Below are 15,692 nucleotides of genomic sequence, written 5' to 3'. Positions count from 1 at the left end.
GTCCATCATTCAGTGTCCACCAAAACTCAAAGAGGAACATAAAATCCTGGAATCATAGAAAATCACAGTTCACACAGAGCAGGCGATGCAGTGAGTTTGGAAAATCACAAGTCATAACTTTCTAGCGGTGTTAGTGGTTTGCATCTGAACCATCCGGGATTAAAAAAACAAAAAACAGCTCAGCAGGCGTGGCTCCGTGGTGGAGCACCGGCCTATGAACCAGGAGGTCACCACTGGATTCCTGGTCAGGTCACACGCCAGGTTGCGGCTGGATCCCCAGGGTGGGGCGTGCAGGAGGCAGCTGATCAATGATTCTCTCTCATCATTGATTTTCTCTCCCTCCCTCTCCCTTCCTCTCTGAAATCAATAAAAAATATTTAAAAAAACCAACAACAAAAACCCAAAAAACAAACGCCTGCTGGGGTGGCAGCCACTGAACCAGGGAAACGAGCGACATGACATGCGGGTGGTGAGTCCTCGCATTCCCTTCTCGCGGACCAGCATGGGGACACTATGGACACCCCCGGCGACTGAACACACTTTTAAGGTCCTTAAGGCGACATTTCCCGCACGAGGCGCCAAGTCTTCCCGGACGGTCCCATCGGGACAAATCCTGACACCCGTCCTTCTGCGGGACACTGAGGACCGGCGCCCCCGTCTGCCTCTCACTTCAGCGAGGATTGGACCACAGGTGTGTGTGTGTGTGTGTGTGTTGGGGGGCGGGGGTCCCCCGAGCCGGGCTGAGGGCGGTGGAGGGGGAATACCAGCGCTGTGGGCTGGGGGGACGCGCAGGAAGCACCGGGGAATCGGGGAAGCGCGTGGGCCAGGCGGGCGCGGAAGCCACCGGGCTCTGGGGCAGGAGCCCAGCGCTCGGCCCGGCGGGTGTGCGGGCAACCGGTCCACGGACGCGGGGCAGGCGGGGCAGGAGGCCACGTGCCAGCTTTTGGCGGCGACAGCTGCCCGTCCCCGAGAAGCGCTCCGCCTCGGGCTGCAAACCAGGACCCACCTGCCCACCCGCGTCCGCCGGTCCAGGTTCCTGCCCCGCCCGACGCGGCCGCGGCGCCGCAGCTGCAGGGGCTCGGGAGGCAGCGCCGCGCGGACTGGTCGTTGCCACGGCGACCCGAGACGCCAACGCGAAACGTCCTTCTCTTCGGAGGCCCTGGGCCCGGCGGGCTCACCCTCCAGCCGCCGCCGCCGCCTCCGCCTCGGGGGCCGTGGGCCGTCGGGCCGGACCCCGCGCGGGGCGGGGGCGCCGAAGGTCCGGCCAGTCTCCGGAGGGCGAGAGGTGCCCGGGGCGGCCAGCGCCCTCTGTGCCAGGCGGGCGGAGGCCGCCCGCACCTGCTGACCCGGGGGGAAGGGGCGCAGGCCTGGGTGCTGCAGGGTTACAGCGCAAGCCCTACGGGCAGCTTCCCCCGGAGACAGGCCTGGAGGCGGGGCCCTGGGGACCAGGACGTTTTGTCCCAAAGCCCCTGCTCCTCCGCAGCCCCGCGCTGTGGGCTCCAGCAGCCGGGAAGTTGCAGCGCGGGCCTTGGGTCAGAACACGGCTGCGGTGGGCCTCCCAGAAGCCAGGCCACCGTTGCACCCTGTTTCCAAGGGGCCGTGTGGTGGGGGCAGTGGGAAGCCTGGAATTTAGGGGGACGCGGGTGCGGGCAGAGGGAACCGCCCTGGTTCTGGGGACAGGGTCAGGAGCCGTGGTGGAGGCCCTTGCTGGGGACAGCGTGGGTGGAGGGCCCGGGTTCAGAATCCCGCCCTCCGCCGTCGGTGCTCACAAGTATCGACGATTTATGAAACAGACGAGAAGGAGATGCTGACTTCTCATTACTAAATAAGCGCACGTTTCCGTTTTCCCAGGGGCTCTGCTGTTTGGGACCACAATGAGTAATTTAGACAGCGATGATCTGATCATTGACAAGACTCTCAGACTCAAGACCTCCAAAGAGTGGTTGGAGCCGCAGCCACTGTCTTTTGTGGAGGTACAGGGGTGTGGCGTCTTGAAGCTTGTACCTGGGTGCTTGCATGGAGAACTGCCTTGTGTGAAATGTAACATTTTTCCCCATGTTTTCTGTTTCATTCTCTGCTTCTTACTACCTTTGTGTTTGCTCTGCATTTTCTAGCTTCTTCAAGGTGGAATCACGGGTCATGGATTATATACCTGTTCTAATATAACAAAGTTACAAAGTTTCTCTTGAAGCACACAATTTATACGTATTGTGTATTTTTTAAAATGGTTATTTTTTCTAAACAGCTTTATAAAGGTCTAATTGATATACATACACTCAATGGCATATATTTAAGGTGGACAGGCTGATAAATTTTAACATGTATACCCACATGAAATCATCACCACCATCAAGATAACGAACCAAGTCAATACTCCCAGAGTTTCTTCACTGTGTCCTTGGCAGTCCCTCCCTCCCTGCCAGCCATCAAGACAATCTCGGATTTGCTTTCTGTCACTATAGTTTCCCCGCCCCCCCTAGAATGAGTTTAGCTGAAAGCAGGAAGATTCAAACACTCTTTAAATGATACTTTATGATATCATTTTAGGTATAAAAACTGGATTTACAGAGAATTTTCCAGAGATATGTCTATCATGTAAAATATAAGTCAAGATAGTATAAATAATTTGTATTTTGAGATTTGACTTTCAAAATTTCATTGTCATTTTAGGCATTTGCCAGAGAGGATATTAATGCAGCTATTAAATCAATATTATATAGAGAAAATTATGTAAATAAGGTAAGCATTGACTATAGAATGTTTCAATTCATTTTCTTTCTTGCCCGGCTGGCGTGGCTCAGTAGTTGAGTGCCTACCTATGAACCAGGAGGTCACAGTTCGATTCCTGGTCAGGGCACATACCTGGGTTGCAGGCTCGATCCCCAGTGTGGGGCGTGCAGGGGGCAACCCATCAATGATTCTTTCTCATCATTGATGTTTCTATCTCTCTCTCCCTCCCTTCCTCTCTGAAATCAATAAAAATATATTTAATTTTTTTTCTCATTTTACATGTAGTTCATCATCATTATACAAGTTTTAAAAAATAAAATTTAAAAACACTCATTAGCCCCTAAGGATTAAGTTTAAGGGGTCTCTGAGGTTGCTTTAACTGACTTCCTCTTTTCCTATACTTTGTGGGGATTCTTTCACAGGTACCTTCTCACTTGTTCCTTCATCGTAGTGGGGCTTTGATGGAGTCACTATGTATTGTTAAGAGCTTTAAGAATTGTTCTTGGTACATAGCAACCAAGTATTACTCATGTAAACCTAGGTCAGAACAAGGCTCTAACTATAGCAGGATGGGTTTAAGTCTAAGACAAGGCGAATGTCCATGTGAACGTCCACTAAACACTGGAATAGGTAACCTATTTTTGTTTTTAGGAATTTTCTTTAGAGATGTTTAAAAAGGAATGGTTGAAGTGTGCTATGACCTGAAGTTTGGGAATGGTAATCCTGACAAAGTAGGAAGCTCTAGGGCTCTTTTTTCCCCCCACTTTAAATGTTATGTTGTTGATCCCAATAATTACATGATTTCATTGGCTTGATGAAGAGAAGTTTTGTGAGAATGGCTGAGTTTATAGCCTAAACCAGGCATTTTCTTTGCAGGCCATTTGGACTAGGCTGTCTATACTCCTGTCTCTTTGCTTTGTCTCTTTCCCCCCCAGGGAATATTCTTCTTCCATTTTCTCTGTCATCTCTTCTCTTCCTAGATAACTCTTCCTTCTGTAAGGCCCCTCTGAAATGCCTCTCACTTTGGGAATATTTTAAAAAATTTAAAAATATTTTTTCTATTGTGGTAAAACATAGATAGCATAACATTTGCTATTTTGAACCTTTTTAAGTGTACAATTCAGCAAAATTGCATTTACTTGCACAACCATCGCCACTATTTCCAAAACTCTCATCACCCTCACGGAAACTTTGTATTCATTAAACAATAACTCTCCTTCCTTCCCTCCCCAAGCCTCTGCTAACCTCTAATTCGCTTTCTGTCTCTATCCATTTGCCTAGTCTAGATATTTTACGTAAGTGGAATCCTACATTATTGGTCCTTTTATGGCTTATGCCTCTTGGCATGTTGTTTTCAAGGTTCATTTGTGTTGTAGCATGTGTCAGAACGTCTCCCCCTTTCTACAGCTGTGTATTACTCCCTGGTATGTAAATGCCACGTTTAGTTTATACATTCATCTGTTGATGGGAACTTGGGTTGCTTCTATTCTACCTTCTGGCTATTGTGAATAAAGCTGCAGTGAACACTGCTATACAAGTGTCTGTTTGCGTCCCTGTTTTTAATTACAGGTTTAGGGTGTCCCCCAAAAAATGTATACACGCTTTAACAGCTGATAGCTTAATTTTGAAAATGAAGTGTATTTTAATAAATACTACCTTTACAGCCCTAACCGGTTTGGCTCAGTGGATAGAGCGTCGGCCTGTGGACTCAAGGGTCCCGAGTTCGATTCTGGTCAAGGGCATGTGCCTTGGTTGCGGGCACATCCCCATTGGAGGGTGTGCAGGAGGCAGCTGATTGGTGTTTCTCTTTCATCGATGTTTCTGACTCTCTCTCCCTCTCCCTTCCTCTCTGTAAAAAATTAATAAAATATATTAAAAAAATAAAAATAAACACTACCTTTACACTTATTCAAAGCATGTGTAGATAGTTTTTTGGGGAAAAAAATATATCTTGTTACATTGTCCCTCCGGTTGTTCTGTGGCTTTGTTTTGTAGTGTGTCTCTCCATGGACAGCTGGCATGCTGTCTAATTTACCCATTATTCCTTTTCCCAGTATAGTGTGTGTGTCACACAGTAGAAGCCAAGTAAATGACTGAATGAATGAATGACTTTGTGGGCTATTCTTAGGAATAGAAATGAAGTTTAAATTTTAGAACAAGAAAGAGTTCAGATAACATATTTATCTCTTACACCCCTGTGTACTAGGAATTAGATAAGTATTTACAACATCACGACTTCTTAAATACAAGAAGAAAGGAGATGTTATACAAAAGATGGGTTGACCATGTGGCAGGTCCTCTCCAGAAGAAAATCATGGAGAAAGTTTGTTCACATAAGAAGATTAAAAAAAGGAGACACCAGGAATTAGATACCTTCTTAAAATACGTAAATAAAAAGGTATTAAGAGACCATTTGACACTTTTTCCCCCCAGTTGGTTTAAAAACGATGGTTATCTTTATTTATAATCATTCAAACAGCCTGCCCCTCCCCACTCTATATATGAGTAATTTATATTTTATTACAGCACACACTTTTATTTATTTATTATTTATTTTTTTAAAATTGTTACCTAATGAGTACTTCTTTTATTTTATTTTATTTTATTTTTAAAATATATTTTATTGATTTTTTACAGAGAGGAAGGAAGAGGGATAGAGTTAGAAACATGGATGAGAGAGAAACATCGATCAGCTGCCTCCTGCACACCCCCTACTGGGTATGTGCTCGCAACCAAGGTACATGCCCTTGACCGGAGTCGAACCTGGGACCCATGAGTCCGCAGGCTGATGCTCTATCCACTGAGCCAAACCGGTTAGGGCAACACACACTACTTTTAAATCCAGGGCATGTGGAACAGATGGAGGAGGAGGGTTAGTTCTGGATTTAAATGTGTACATTAGAATCAGTTTTCTTTGTTGTACTCAGGTAATTGTTAATTTTATACACCAATTTAAAAATTTTGAACTCTAGGTTCAGAACATATATATATTTTTTTCTGGAATTCTATTATCTACAAAGCTATAAAATATTTATGTTCTCTTGGCATTTTTAAGAGATCTGAGCTATTTGACTAGTAGGCATTAAAAAACAAATTCCCAAATCTTTTAGTGTTCCAAAATTCTTTATTAAGATCTTACAAATTTTAAGTGAATTCTGCCTATCACTATAGTGTTTATTACTTGGATACATTAAATTTAATTTAGAAGCTGGACTTCCCTTCCCTTTTGCACTTGTTACTGATGCCACTCGGAAGCATTAAAATTGGTTTGTGTGTTTGACTCGAGTCCTGTTATGCTCAGAATGAATTGTGCACCTCTTGTTCTTATGTGTAGCTTATTTCCTTCCTGTAGGGAAATGCATTTATAGAGCATTATGATCCAAAAGAGTACGACCCATTTTACAAAAACAAAGAGGACCTGGATTTTCTGAAGGTAGGATAGATTTCTTATTTTAACTTTGGTGTTATGTCTTAGGTATTAGCTTTTTTGATATGTGAGTTGTCTTCTTAATGTATGGTATAATCCTATTCTTAAGAATACATTCATCTTAAGAATAGTTTCCCAACTCCCTGTCTTAGAAAGGAACAAGAAAGCCGAAGTCCTAATTAAAGTAAACCTCTGTAAAATTTGAAACTATTGTATCATGATTGGGTAATAGGTGATGTTTAAAATTTTCATAGACTTTTAAATTTGTTACAAAAGTAACACATTTTCATGATAAAATCAATTGTTAAACAATTTAAAAACCACCCAGAATGAACTCATTGACCCTTTTCTGTATATCTTTTAAGACTTCTTTCTACATATAGGTATAAACACACATTTCTATTTTACAAGAATAGGATTATACCATACATTGTTATATAACCTGTGTTTTTCCTTAATAGTTTATGATTTGCATCTGTCAGCATATGTAAGTATATAACTTTAATAATTGCTAATTGCATGGAATTGTATTATTAGTAGCAGCTATCTTGCACTGAGGGATTTTCTAAATGTTAGAACTTTTTTTTTTCTTTCATTTTATTTTATCTTCACTGCTACCATGTCAGGTAATTTACAGATGAGACAAGTGAGATACAGATAGGTTAGGTTACTAGTCCAAGGTCACACAGCTGCAAATAGCATAGATGTGTTTTTAACCATATCTGGTACCTTGCTAAGCCATCATTTTTTTTTACATATTCCATTTTAAATGTCTACATTGTTTTTGACCTATTGCTGTTATATATGACATTGTGATGAACATCCCTGTAACTATTTATTATTTTTTTCAGTAAGTTGCTAGGAGCAGAATTGCTGAGTTAAAGGTTAAGCCTGATTTTGATTCATATTACCAAATTTTTCTTCAGAATGTATAAATTTGCATACTTTTGCTAATAAATGGATATTGTTAAACAAAATTTTAAAATCTACCTTAAGTAATAGACATTTTAAACTGCTGGCATTTGCATGCAAAGCAGATCATTTTTTCTCCTCCCAAGTTAGAGTATGTATCTGTGTGTATATAATTTCCCCATTATTATAGGGGAAAGTTAAACTGAGAGTTTAGAATAAGAACCTTAGATATACTAACTAGTAACCCAGCTAGTGTGGGGGAGTATTGAGATTTGAAACCAGATCTTTTTGATACCAAATCTCCATTCTGTTCTTTTACCACCAGAGGCCTGGTGCACGAAATTCGTGCACGGTAGGGTCCCTAGGCCAGGCCGGTGATCAGGGCCGATTGGGGCCTCTGGCTGCTGGCTGGGGCCTTCCTTCCCTTGTTCCACGCTGCCCCCTGGTGGTCAGCACACATCATAGCGAGCAATCGAACTTCCAGTTTCCCGGTTGAACTCCCAAAGGGACACTTTGCATATTAGCCTTTTATATATATAGATGCTGCCTTTCTAAATGCAGCTGGCAGGTGACCTCTTAAGGTAAGCCGAGCACTTGGAGGTTAGAGCACCAGTTCTCAAAGTGAAGTACATAGACCTCTGAGAGCCTGAAACCTCTTTTGGGGTCTATTAGGCCATATGTTTTCATAATAGAGCCAAGTGTTTTTGCCTTTTTCATTGTGTTGACATTTGCTCTGATGGTACAAGAGCAATGGTGGTGCCTTCCTTAGAATAGCTTGAGTCATTGTTACCAAATTATATGGGAAGTCATTATATTCTTCATTGCCATGCACCCACAGTAAAAAAAACAAACCAGTTTCACTGAAGAATATCTTTGATCAAACAGTAAAAATTATTAATTTTATCAAATCTTGATCCTTGAGTACATCTTTTTATTTTATTTATTTTTTAAATATTTTTATTGATTTTTTTTACAGAGAGGAAGGGAGAGGGAGAGTTAGAAACATCGATGAGAGAGAAACATTGATCAGCTGCCTCCTGCACACCTCCCACTGGGGATGTGCCCGCAACCAAGGTACATGCCCTTGACTAGAATCGAACCTGGGACCCTTGAGTCCGCAGGCCAACGCTCTATCCACCAAGCCAAACCAGTCAGAGCGAGTACATCTTTTTAATAGCAGGGAATGGGAAGTATGCAGAGAGCGCACCGCTGCAAACGGAGCTGCAGCAGGATTGCTCGAATTGTGAGCTGGGCTGGTTGATCTTTTTAGCTGAAAGAACGACTTACAGAACTGTGGTTGTTAAGTCGCTGGCATTTGGCAGACATTTTCTGGAAAATTAGCAAAGTGAGTCTGTCACTTCAAAAACAACAGACAGTATTTGTTGCCAGTGATACAATGTGAGCTTTTAATGTGAACTTTGGAACAACCATAGTGAATGTGACAGTGTTCCAATACTCAAAGACTTCACTGAGGAGTTTGGTAATAATATTAGTAAATGTGGTTACTGTACAATGAAATGTATTAACATTTGGAAGATCTCACATAGCTCACAGATCTGATGATTTTCAAACCATCAATTCATGACACGGATAAAAGATCCATTCAAAGTTCAAGCCAGGCCAATGGACTTTAATGTAGCAGAGTTTGAATAATTCATTGATATGGTTTCAGATTCTACATTATAACTAATCTCTAAGAAACTACCACTTGTCGAGTTTGGGTGTAGTATCTAGAATAGCCACAATGATCTGGAGAGGCTATTGAAACGAACTAACCAGGTTGGAAGGCCTTACTAAGAGATGTATTGGAATGCCCCCTTCTCTTTGTAGTGTGTTAAACATATATAATGGTTAGACTGCTATTGTTTGTAGATACTGTATTCTTTTATTATTATTATTATTATTTTATTTTATTTTTTATTTGTATTGATTTCAGAGAGGGAGAGGGGAGAAAGAGATAGAAACATCAATAATAAGAGAGAATCATTGATCAGCTACCTCCTGCATGCCCCCGACTGGGGATCGAACAGGCAACCAGGCATGTGCCCTTGACGGGAATCGAACCCGGGACCCTTCATTCCTCAGGCTGACACTCTATCCACTAAGCCAAACCTGCTAGGGCTGTAGATACTGTATTCTTGATTCTTCTAGCGTAAGGGTCATACATGGATGTTTAGTATAGACTGAAACCCAGTCCTCAAAGAAATGTATTTTTTTTGTAGGTTACCATCCCACCATTTCGTGACCCTTTGAAAAAGGCACAATATGACAAAGATGATGAAAAAAGAACTCTTCTTCAGTGTGAGACTGGTACGTAGTTTCCAACTGTTACATGATTTCCTAAGTCAAGATGAATGACAGTTGCTTTTAACTGTGCTAATTTATACTACTAATCTTCTTGCAGGCAAAATACATACAATGAAAGAATTTAAAGAGATTGAGAAGGCCAAATTGCATTGCAGATTTCCACAACTTTCTAATTCAAGGTGCTTTATGACTCCAAATGAGTGGCTTAAACTGTCTACAAGCTACATAGAAAGTGACTTTTGTAAAAGGAGCAGGTAATGGTTAATATTGTAGAAATTATGGAACCCATTGGGATTAGAAAACTTTTTCTTGAGAGAGTGATATAAATTTTGTCATTGTTTTTAAATTTTTGGTTTTTAATGAGAAATCTACTGTAATTCTTGTCTTTGTTTCTCTGCATGTGATGTTTCTTTTTTCTTGGGTACTTGCAAGATTTTCTCTGTCTTTGGTTTTCATTAGCTAAACTATGATGTGTGTAGGTGTTTTGTCCCCTTTTCTTTGTTTATCCTACTTAGGGCTCTCTGAGGCTCTTATATCGGTGGTTTGATGTCTTTCATTATTTTGGGGGAAATTCTAGGCCATTATCACTTCAAATATTTCTTATTCCCTATTCTTTCTTTTTTTTCTTCTGATGTTCCAATTATACGTATAGTAGAGCATTTGATATTGTTCCATAGCTACATAGTTCTTAGATACGGTCTATTTGTATTTTAATTAGACAATTTCTACTGATCTATCTTTAAGTTCACTGAGTCTTTCCTCAGCTGTGCCCCATATGCTGAAGAGCCTATCAGAGGAATTATTCCCTGCTGATGTGATGATTTTTATTTCTGTATTTCCATTTTATTTTTTTAAAAAATATTTATTTCAGAGAGGAAGGGAGAGAGATAGACAGAAACATCAATAATAGAGAGAATCATTGATTGGCTGCCCCATGCAGGATCCCTAATGCAGGGGATCAAACCCACACCTGGGCATGTGCCCTTGGCCAGAATCAAACCTGGGACCCTTTAGTCCGTAGGCTGACACTCTATCCACTGAGCCAAACCAGCAGGGGCTCCATTTGATTTTTTAAAAAATATATTTTTTATTGATTTCAGAGAGAAAAGGAGAGGGAGAGAGAGATAGAAACATCAATCATGAGAGAGAATCATTGACTGGTTGCCTCCTGCACGCCCCTGGGCACATCCGGAATTGAACCTGGGACCTTTCAGTTCCCAGGCTGACGCTCTGTGCACTGAGCCAAACCAGCCAGGGCACGATTCCTTTATCTCTTGACAGTGGGTTATTTTATCTTGCCTTTTTTTTTTTTTTTTTTTTTTTTTGCATTTCTTGTAATTTTTATTTGACTGTCAAAAAGACCTGAAACCCATCCTCAAAGAAGTGTGCTTTCTGGTTTTTTTTTTTTTTTTTTTTTTTTTTTTTTTGTAGGTTGTCTTGCTTTTTTGGCATGTCTTGTGATTTTTTTTTGATTGAATGACCTTTTTGGACATATTAACATAGGACACACTTTTGTCATTAATTATGCTTTTATGCGCTAATCTAGATCTTTCCTATACCCATTTCTTTTGTTTTACTCAAAACATGTCAAAATCCACATCTTCTGGGGAAAACTCATTCTGATGAAGTCAGACCAGACAGATCCTTTCCATGAGTTTTGGTGTGTGACCATTTGCATGCGAGTGTGCTGAGTATGTTAGTTAGAAGAATGGCCAGGACTCTTGTTTTCACGCCACTGAAGCCATACTAGAAAACGATTCCTTTTTTTGAGGATGTATGCTGCTCACAGGGTCACTGGGAGGCCTTAAGAAACAGGGCTTGGTTTCAGGAACAACGCCCAAAGTCTCCGTGCAGAACTGGCAGGTGGAGGGGTGCGATGTCCGTGATCCGGAAGCTGCAGGACCAGGCAGGTGCTGCTCCAGCTGTTGGCCTCGGAGCCGCGCCAGCTCTGCTACAATCGGTGCCAGCAAATGGGCGCCCTTCAGAGGGCCAGCGTCAACGTTCCAATCCACTTCTGAGTGGGGGCTACACTGCGGGCTTCTCGGGCACCCGCCTGCCACCTGATGGCAATGGAGTGCTTAGGTCTCTCTTGGAAGCACACTTTATATTTATAAATGACACCATCTCTGTGGCCTTTTTACGTTAGAGTATACACTCCCAGTGGATAGGGAGGGCTGTAAGCGTTGCCTCGCCAAGTAGGTTCTCAGTAGAGAGTAAACCAGTCTCCGTCCTGGTTTCAGCGACTCTCACATGCCTAAGACGTCACACAAGTTTGAAGTGATGGTATTTTAGACCAGTGGTCGCCAACCTTTCGGACCTCACGGACCACCGGTTGGTGACCGCTGTTTTAGACAGTAGACACAGCGTCAAAGGTTAACAGTAATTTCTGAAAGCGTATGACCAGTGTTGTTTTTGCCAGCATCCTCACCCATGTCATCTTGTTAAAGGCTGAAGGTGAAAAGGAATTTTAACGTCAGTAGTTTCGATCTGAAACACGTGGCCAAAGCTCCTTATCTGCCGGGATCCCAGAAAGAAGAAAAAGCAGTTCTTTGCAAGTAAGCCCGTTCTTCCATGGCTCGGCTCTTCCTCCACTCGAGATGCGTGGCTGTGTTTCCACCCTTTGCCATCCTTTGGCGCCGCTGGAGCCAGTGCCAAGGCAGGTGCCAGGCTCCTGTGGCACGACCCCAGGCATCCCCCGCCCGGTGCCTGGGTGCGGTGGCAGCTTTAGGGAACAGGTAGCTAACACATTCAGGAATGACAAGCACAGACACAGGAAAAAAAGGCTAACGACTCGTGTAAGTTAAAAGTGACTCGAATTGGACAGTAAAAGTGTGATTTTGGACTAGTTTTGTGGGGTAGTAGCTGTTACAGTTGGGTACCCAGAGGGAGGAGGTGTTAGAAGCAGAGAAGTGGTACGTACTACTGTGCGTGTAACCTGGGAGTCAGCTCCAGAAACGGGTGATGGAGTTAAAAGAAAGGTATTTCTCTCCATGGTTAAGAACCTGTTAACTATCTGATTAAGTTATGAGATTCCCCAGACACTGCTGGAGGGAATGTAAAATAATGCAGTAACTTGGGAAAACGGTTTGGCAATTTCTCAAAAGGTTAAACGTTAGATTATCATGCGACCCAGGAATTCACCTCCTAGGTTTCTACGCAGGAGAAATGGAAACATTATTCACATACAGACTCGTCCTGAGTGCGTGTTCTCGCCACGATATCTCCAAATTGCAAACAGCCCAAGTGTTGCTCATTAACTGGCGAATGGACAAAATGTGGTGCATTTATACAGGGAATGCTGCTTGGCAATTAAAAGGAAAAGAAGTTCTAATACAGTCTAGATGAATGTCAGAACGATTATACTCAGTGAAAGGAGGCAATCACAAAAGACTACCTATTGTTTGATTCTCTTTATATGACATGTTGTTAGAGGTAAATCTATAGAGACAGGAAATAGATTATTGGTTGCCCAGGGCTGGGGTTGGGAATGGTGATTGTAAAGCACCATGAGGTCTTGGACTGATGGAAACGTTCTAAAATAGACCGTGGAGGTGACCGCACAGCTCTGTAAATACACTGAACATCATTGGTGCGCACACTTCAAACGGCGTGTAAATCACACGTCAGTAAAGCTGCTAATGAAGAGAGGATCTATCAAGGCAGGAGGAAGATGAGCTCGTATGCAGCTGTTCAGGAGGCTGGCCTGCCACTGTCTATTCCTGCAAAGCCCGAAGGGAAGTTCTAGCAGGCTCCCTTTCCCTTTCCCGAGGAGGCTCAGAACTCGATGAATAAACGTGTGGCAGGAGCCGAGGGCTCTCAGAGGTGCTTGAAGCTGGCATGTCCAGCAGAGAGGCCAGAATTGCCTCGGGAGGGGCTTAGTGATTTAAAGGTGACTGTTGTGGGTGGGGTTTGCTGCTTGTGGATGGGAACTGACACTGAGTAGTAATAGGAAGTATTGGACTAAGCCCTACTCAGGCGTGGCTGCAGCCTTAAGAGACAGAATGACCCGGAATCACTCCTGTATATCAGGGTCCAAAAGAGTAAGTTCCTCCCCTATCCCTCACCGCCATGGTCTCATACAGACCTAGTGGCCAGGTTTCAGGGTAATGAACCTCTTCATCCTGTTTCATTCCTATACATGCTATATAAGGAGGAGGGGTTTTGCCCTCAAATACCTATTCTGGCGGAGTGAGCCCAGACATGAAGGAAAACATTGCATTGCTGACGTACGCAGGGGCTTATATGTTAGCCTAGGGGTGTAAGTCCGTGAACTCCCCCCGGAAGAAAGAGGAGGAAGTTGAGATTCTCCTCCACACACAAGGGCGGCATCCCAGACATGGATCCCGGTGGAGAAGGTACGTTTGCCCAGGGAAGGCCCAGGGGCGGGCCTGTGAGAGGTCCCTTCCCCTGAAGGACACTGGCTCAGCTGGTGAAACAGCAGAGAGGTTTCAGGTGAGAATAAGACTGGAGCAAGGCCATGCTACTGATCTGGATTTCTTTTTCATAAAAATATGCAAATTCATATCGAACGCATCCACTGCAAACTGAAATAAGAAATTAAATGCTGATCGTTGAGGGGACCCTTTCCTTTCTGGCTCCTCCCTACAGAAACGAGAGGTCATGCTCTCTGGGAAAAGGACCGCTCCATTCTCAGCAGGGAAAGCATCCAAGTCACAAGGAGGCCAAGGCTGAAAGGCCCTCCCTGAGCCTCAGCCTGGAGGCAGAGCGGAGGGAAGACCAGGATGCGGTGAGAGCTGGGCAAGTCCCGGGTGCATGACACCAGGCAGGACTGCCGGGACCAAAATGGGCAGCTGGGAGCTTGTGCGCGGCAGGATTTCAGGGAGAGAGGAGGCAGTGGACTCCCCGAACCCTCAGACAAAGGAAGGCGAGGGAGAGGCCGCGGCAGACTCCCTGAGGGAATGGTGTTGCGCTGGGAGCTACCCCTGGGGGTGCCCTCTGGCGGGTGGGCTGGAGGGTTTCCCAGCTCCCTCCTGAGTGCCCTCCTCTCTCTCCACCACCTCTACCGCCTCCCACTTGTCAGGCCCAAGCCAGGCTCAGCGCTTTGTTCCTCATAATCCAGCAGGGTAGAAAGTTTTCAGAAGGACCACGTACTAAATTCCAGTAGTAAACTTCACAGAATAGAGTAAAAACCCCGAAGCGTAAAAACATAGGTGTTTTTATATAGAAATATAGGTGTTTACAGAGAGCAGATTTCTCATCGTAAGGCACTCGTTAAACTTGGTGCAGGACCATGGGGGGCGGGATCCACAAATATCACACACCACAGGATTGGCTGTCCCCCCAGATCTCTGCATGGTTCTGAATCCAGACAGAGCGAGGGGGGCTCAGGACAGACCTCCCGGGCCCTCTGATCCCTGCATTCACTCACTGGCTGTCTGGGAGGTAACGGCTCTGGCAGCGTGTCGGCCTCTCGGGAGGTTCAGGTGGGAGCCCCGCCTGCTGGACGGGCCGCTCAGCTGGGTCGGGAGGACGGCCCTTCAGGCGATCAGCTCAGCTTAGCCCAGGAGCTTTCTGCTCTGTAAGCCCCGCATCCCTGTCCCACACCTACCTCTTCTGTGCACCTTCACAAGGTTTTGGCAGCCACGGAGCACACGCCCTGATCCTTGACGGGCCAAGAGGACGCAGAGGACGGTTGCTGTGGAGGAAGCCACCTGCCAGCAGGCATCGTCAGGGTGAGGACCAAGGGAGGCGCTCGGGAGCTGTCCTGGATCTGAGAAAAGCACCTGCAATAAACCTCCCTTAACGTCTGAGTTCAGTGTCTGTGTGAGAACTGAGAACCCTCGCTCCCAGGTATTGGCAGTTGTTGGAAATGTTCCCAGAGGCTGAGAAACACGGCTGGAAGATGCCGTACAAACCACAGCTCCCTCCCCAGGCCATCTCAGTTCTCGCTCTCCCCTGAGTTAAGGGGCGCTGCCTTTGGTCGGGCCCCCGTAGGACCGCCCCCCCCCCACGCTCTCCCCAGGCTTCTCCAGCAGTCCCTGGGAAATGGGACCATCCACTGAGATTCCCAATGCAGGTTCTGGTTCCAGGTTCCAGGTCCAGGAAGACACCTAGAGGCTGAGAGGGCGGGCTCTGCGGTCCTCAGGCAGAGGCGACACTAAAAGCCGCTCCTCCCCTCCAGTCTAGCATCAGAGACGCTGGGCCCCGGAAACTGGGTCCCAGGGCAGGTCAGTGGCGAGACTAGCCGAGGCCCGCGCCTCCCGAGCGCTCTCCCTCCCGCCGGCCCTCGGTTTCCCCCACTGTCCCCGAAAGGAAACTTGGTTCCATTATAAGCAGCCGTTCACGTAGGAAGTAG

The 15,692-nt window shown here is 45.0% G+C and overlaps 1 protein-coding gene across 3 annotated transcripts; it reads left to right on the top strand.

The window, feature by feature from the left end:
- The first annotated feature begins 1,046 nt into the window (after positions 1-1,046).
- On the top strand, positions 1,047-15,146 carry LOC308257416 (protein FAM228B-like). Of its 3 annotated transcripts, XM_080687004.1 has the most exons (10): positions 1,047-1,258; positions 1,852-1,973; positions 2,671-2,739; positions 4,937-5,128; positions 6,083-6,163; positions 9,292-9,379; positions 9,474-9,630; positions 11,824-11,931; positions 13,985-14,123; positions 14,968-15,146. In XM_080687004.1, the coding sequence occupies exons 2-10, from the start codon at positions 1,875-1,877 to the stop codon at positions 14,995-14,997; spliced, it is 963 nt and encodes a 320-aa protein (XP_080543130.1). In that variant the 5' UTR covers positions 1,047-1,258; positions 1,852-1,874; the 3' UTR covers positions 14,998-15,146. The 3 variants fall into 3 exon arrangements, with proteins under 3 accessions (XP_080543130.1, XP_080543131.1, XP_080543132.1); XM_080687005.1 differs by lacking the exon at positions 2,671-2,739 and having other exon boundaries at positions 14,968-15,106; XM_080687006.1 differs by lacking the exon at positions 4,937-5,128 and having other exon boundaries at positions 14,968-15,106.
- Positions 15,147-15,692: the final 546 nt, after the last annotated feature.

The sequence above is a fragment of the Plecotus auritus genome, assembly GCF_963455305.1.
Source record: "Plecotus auritus genome assembly, chromosome: 8".
NCBI lineage: Eukaryota > Metazoa > Chordata > Mammalia > Chiroptera > Vespertilionidae > Plecotus > Plecotus auritus.
This window is presented reverse-complemented; position numbering and strand designations above follow the sequence as displayed.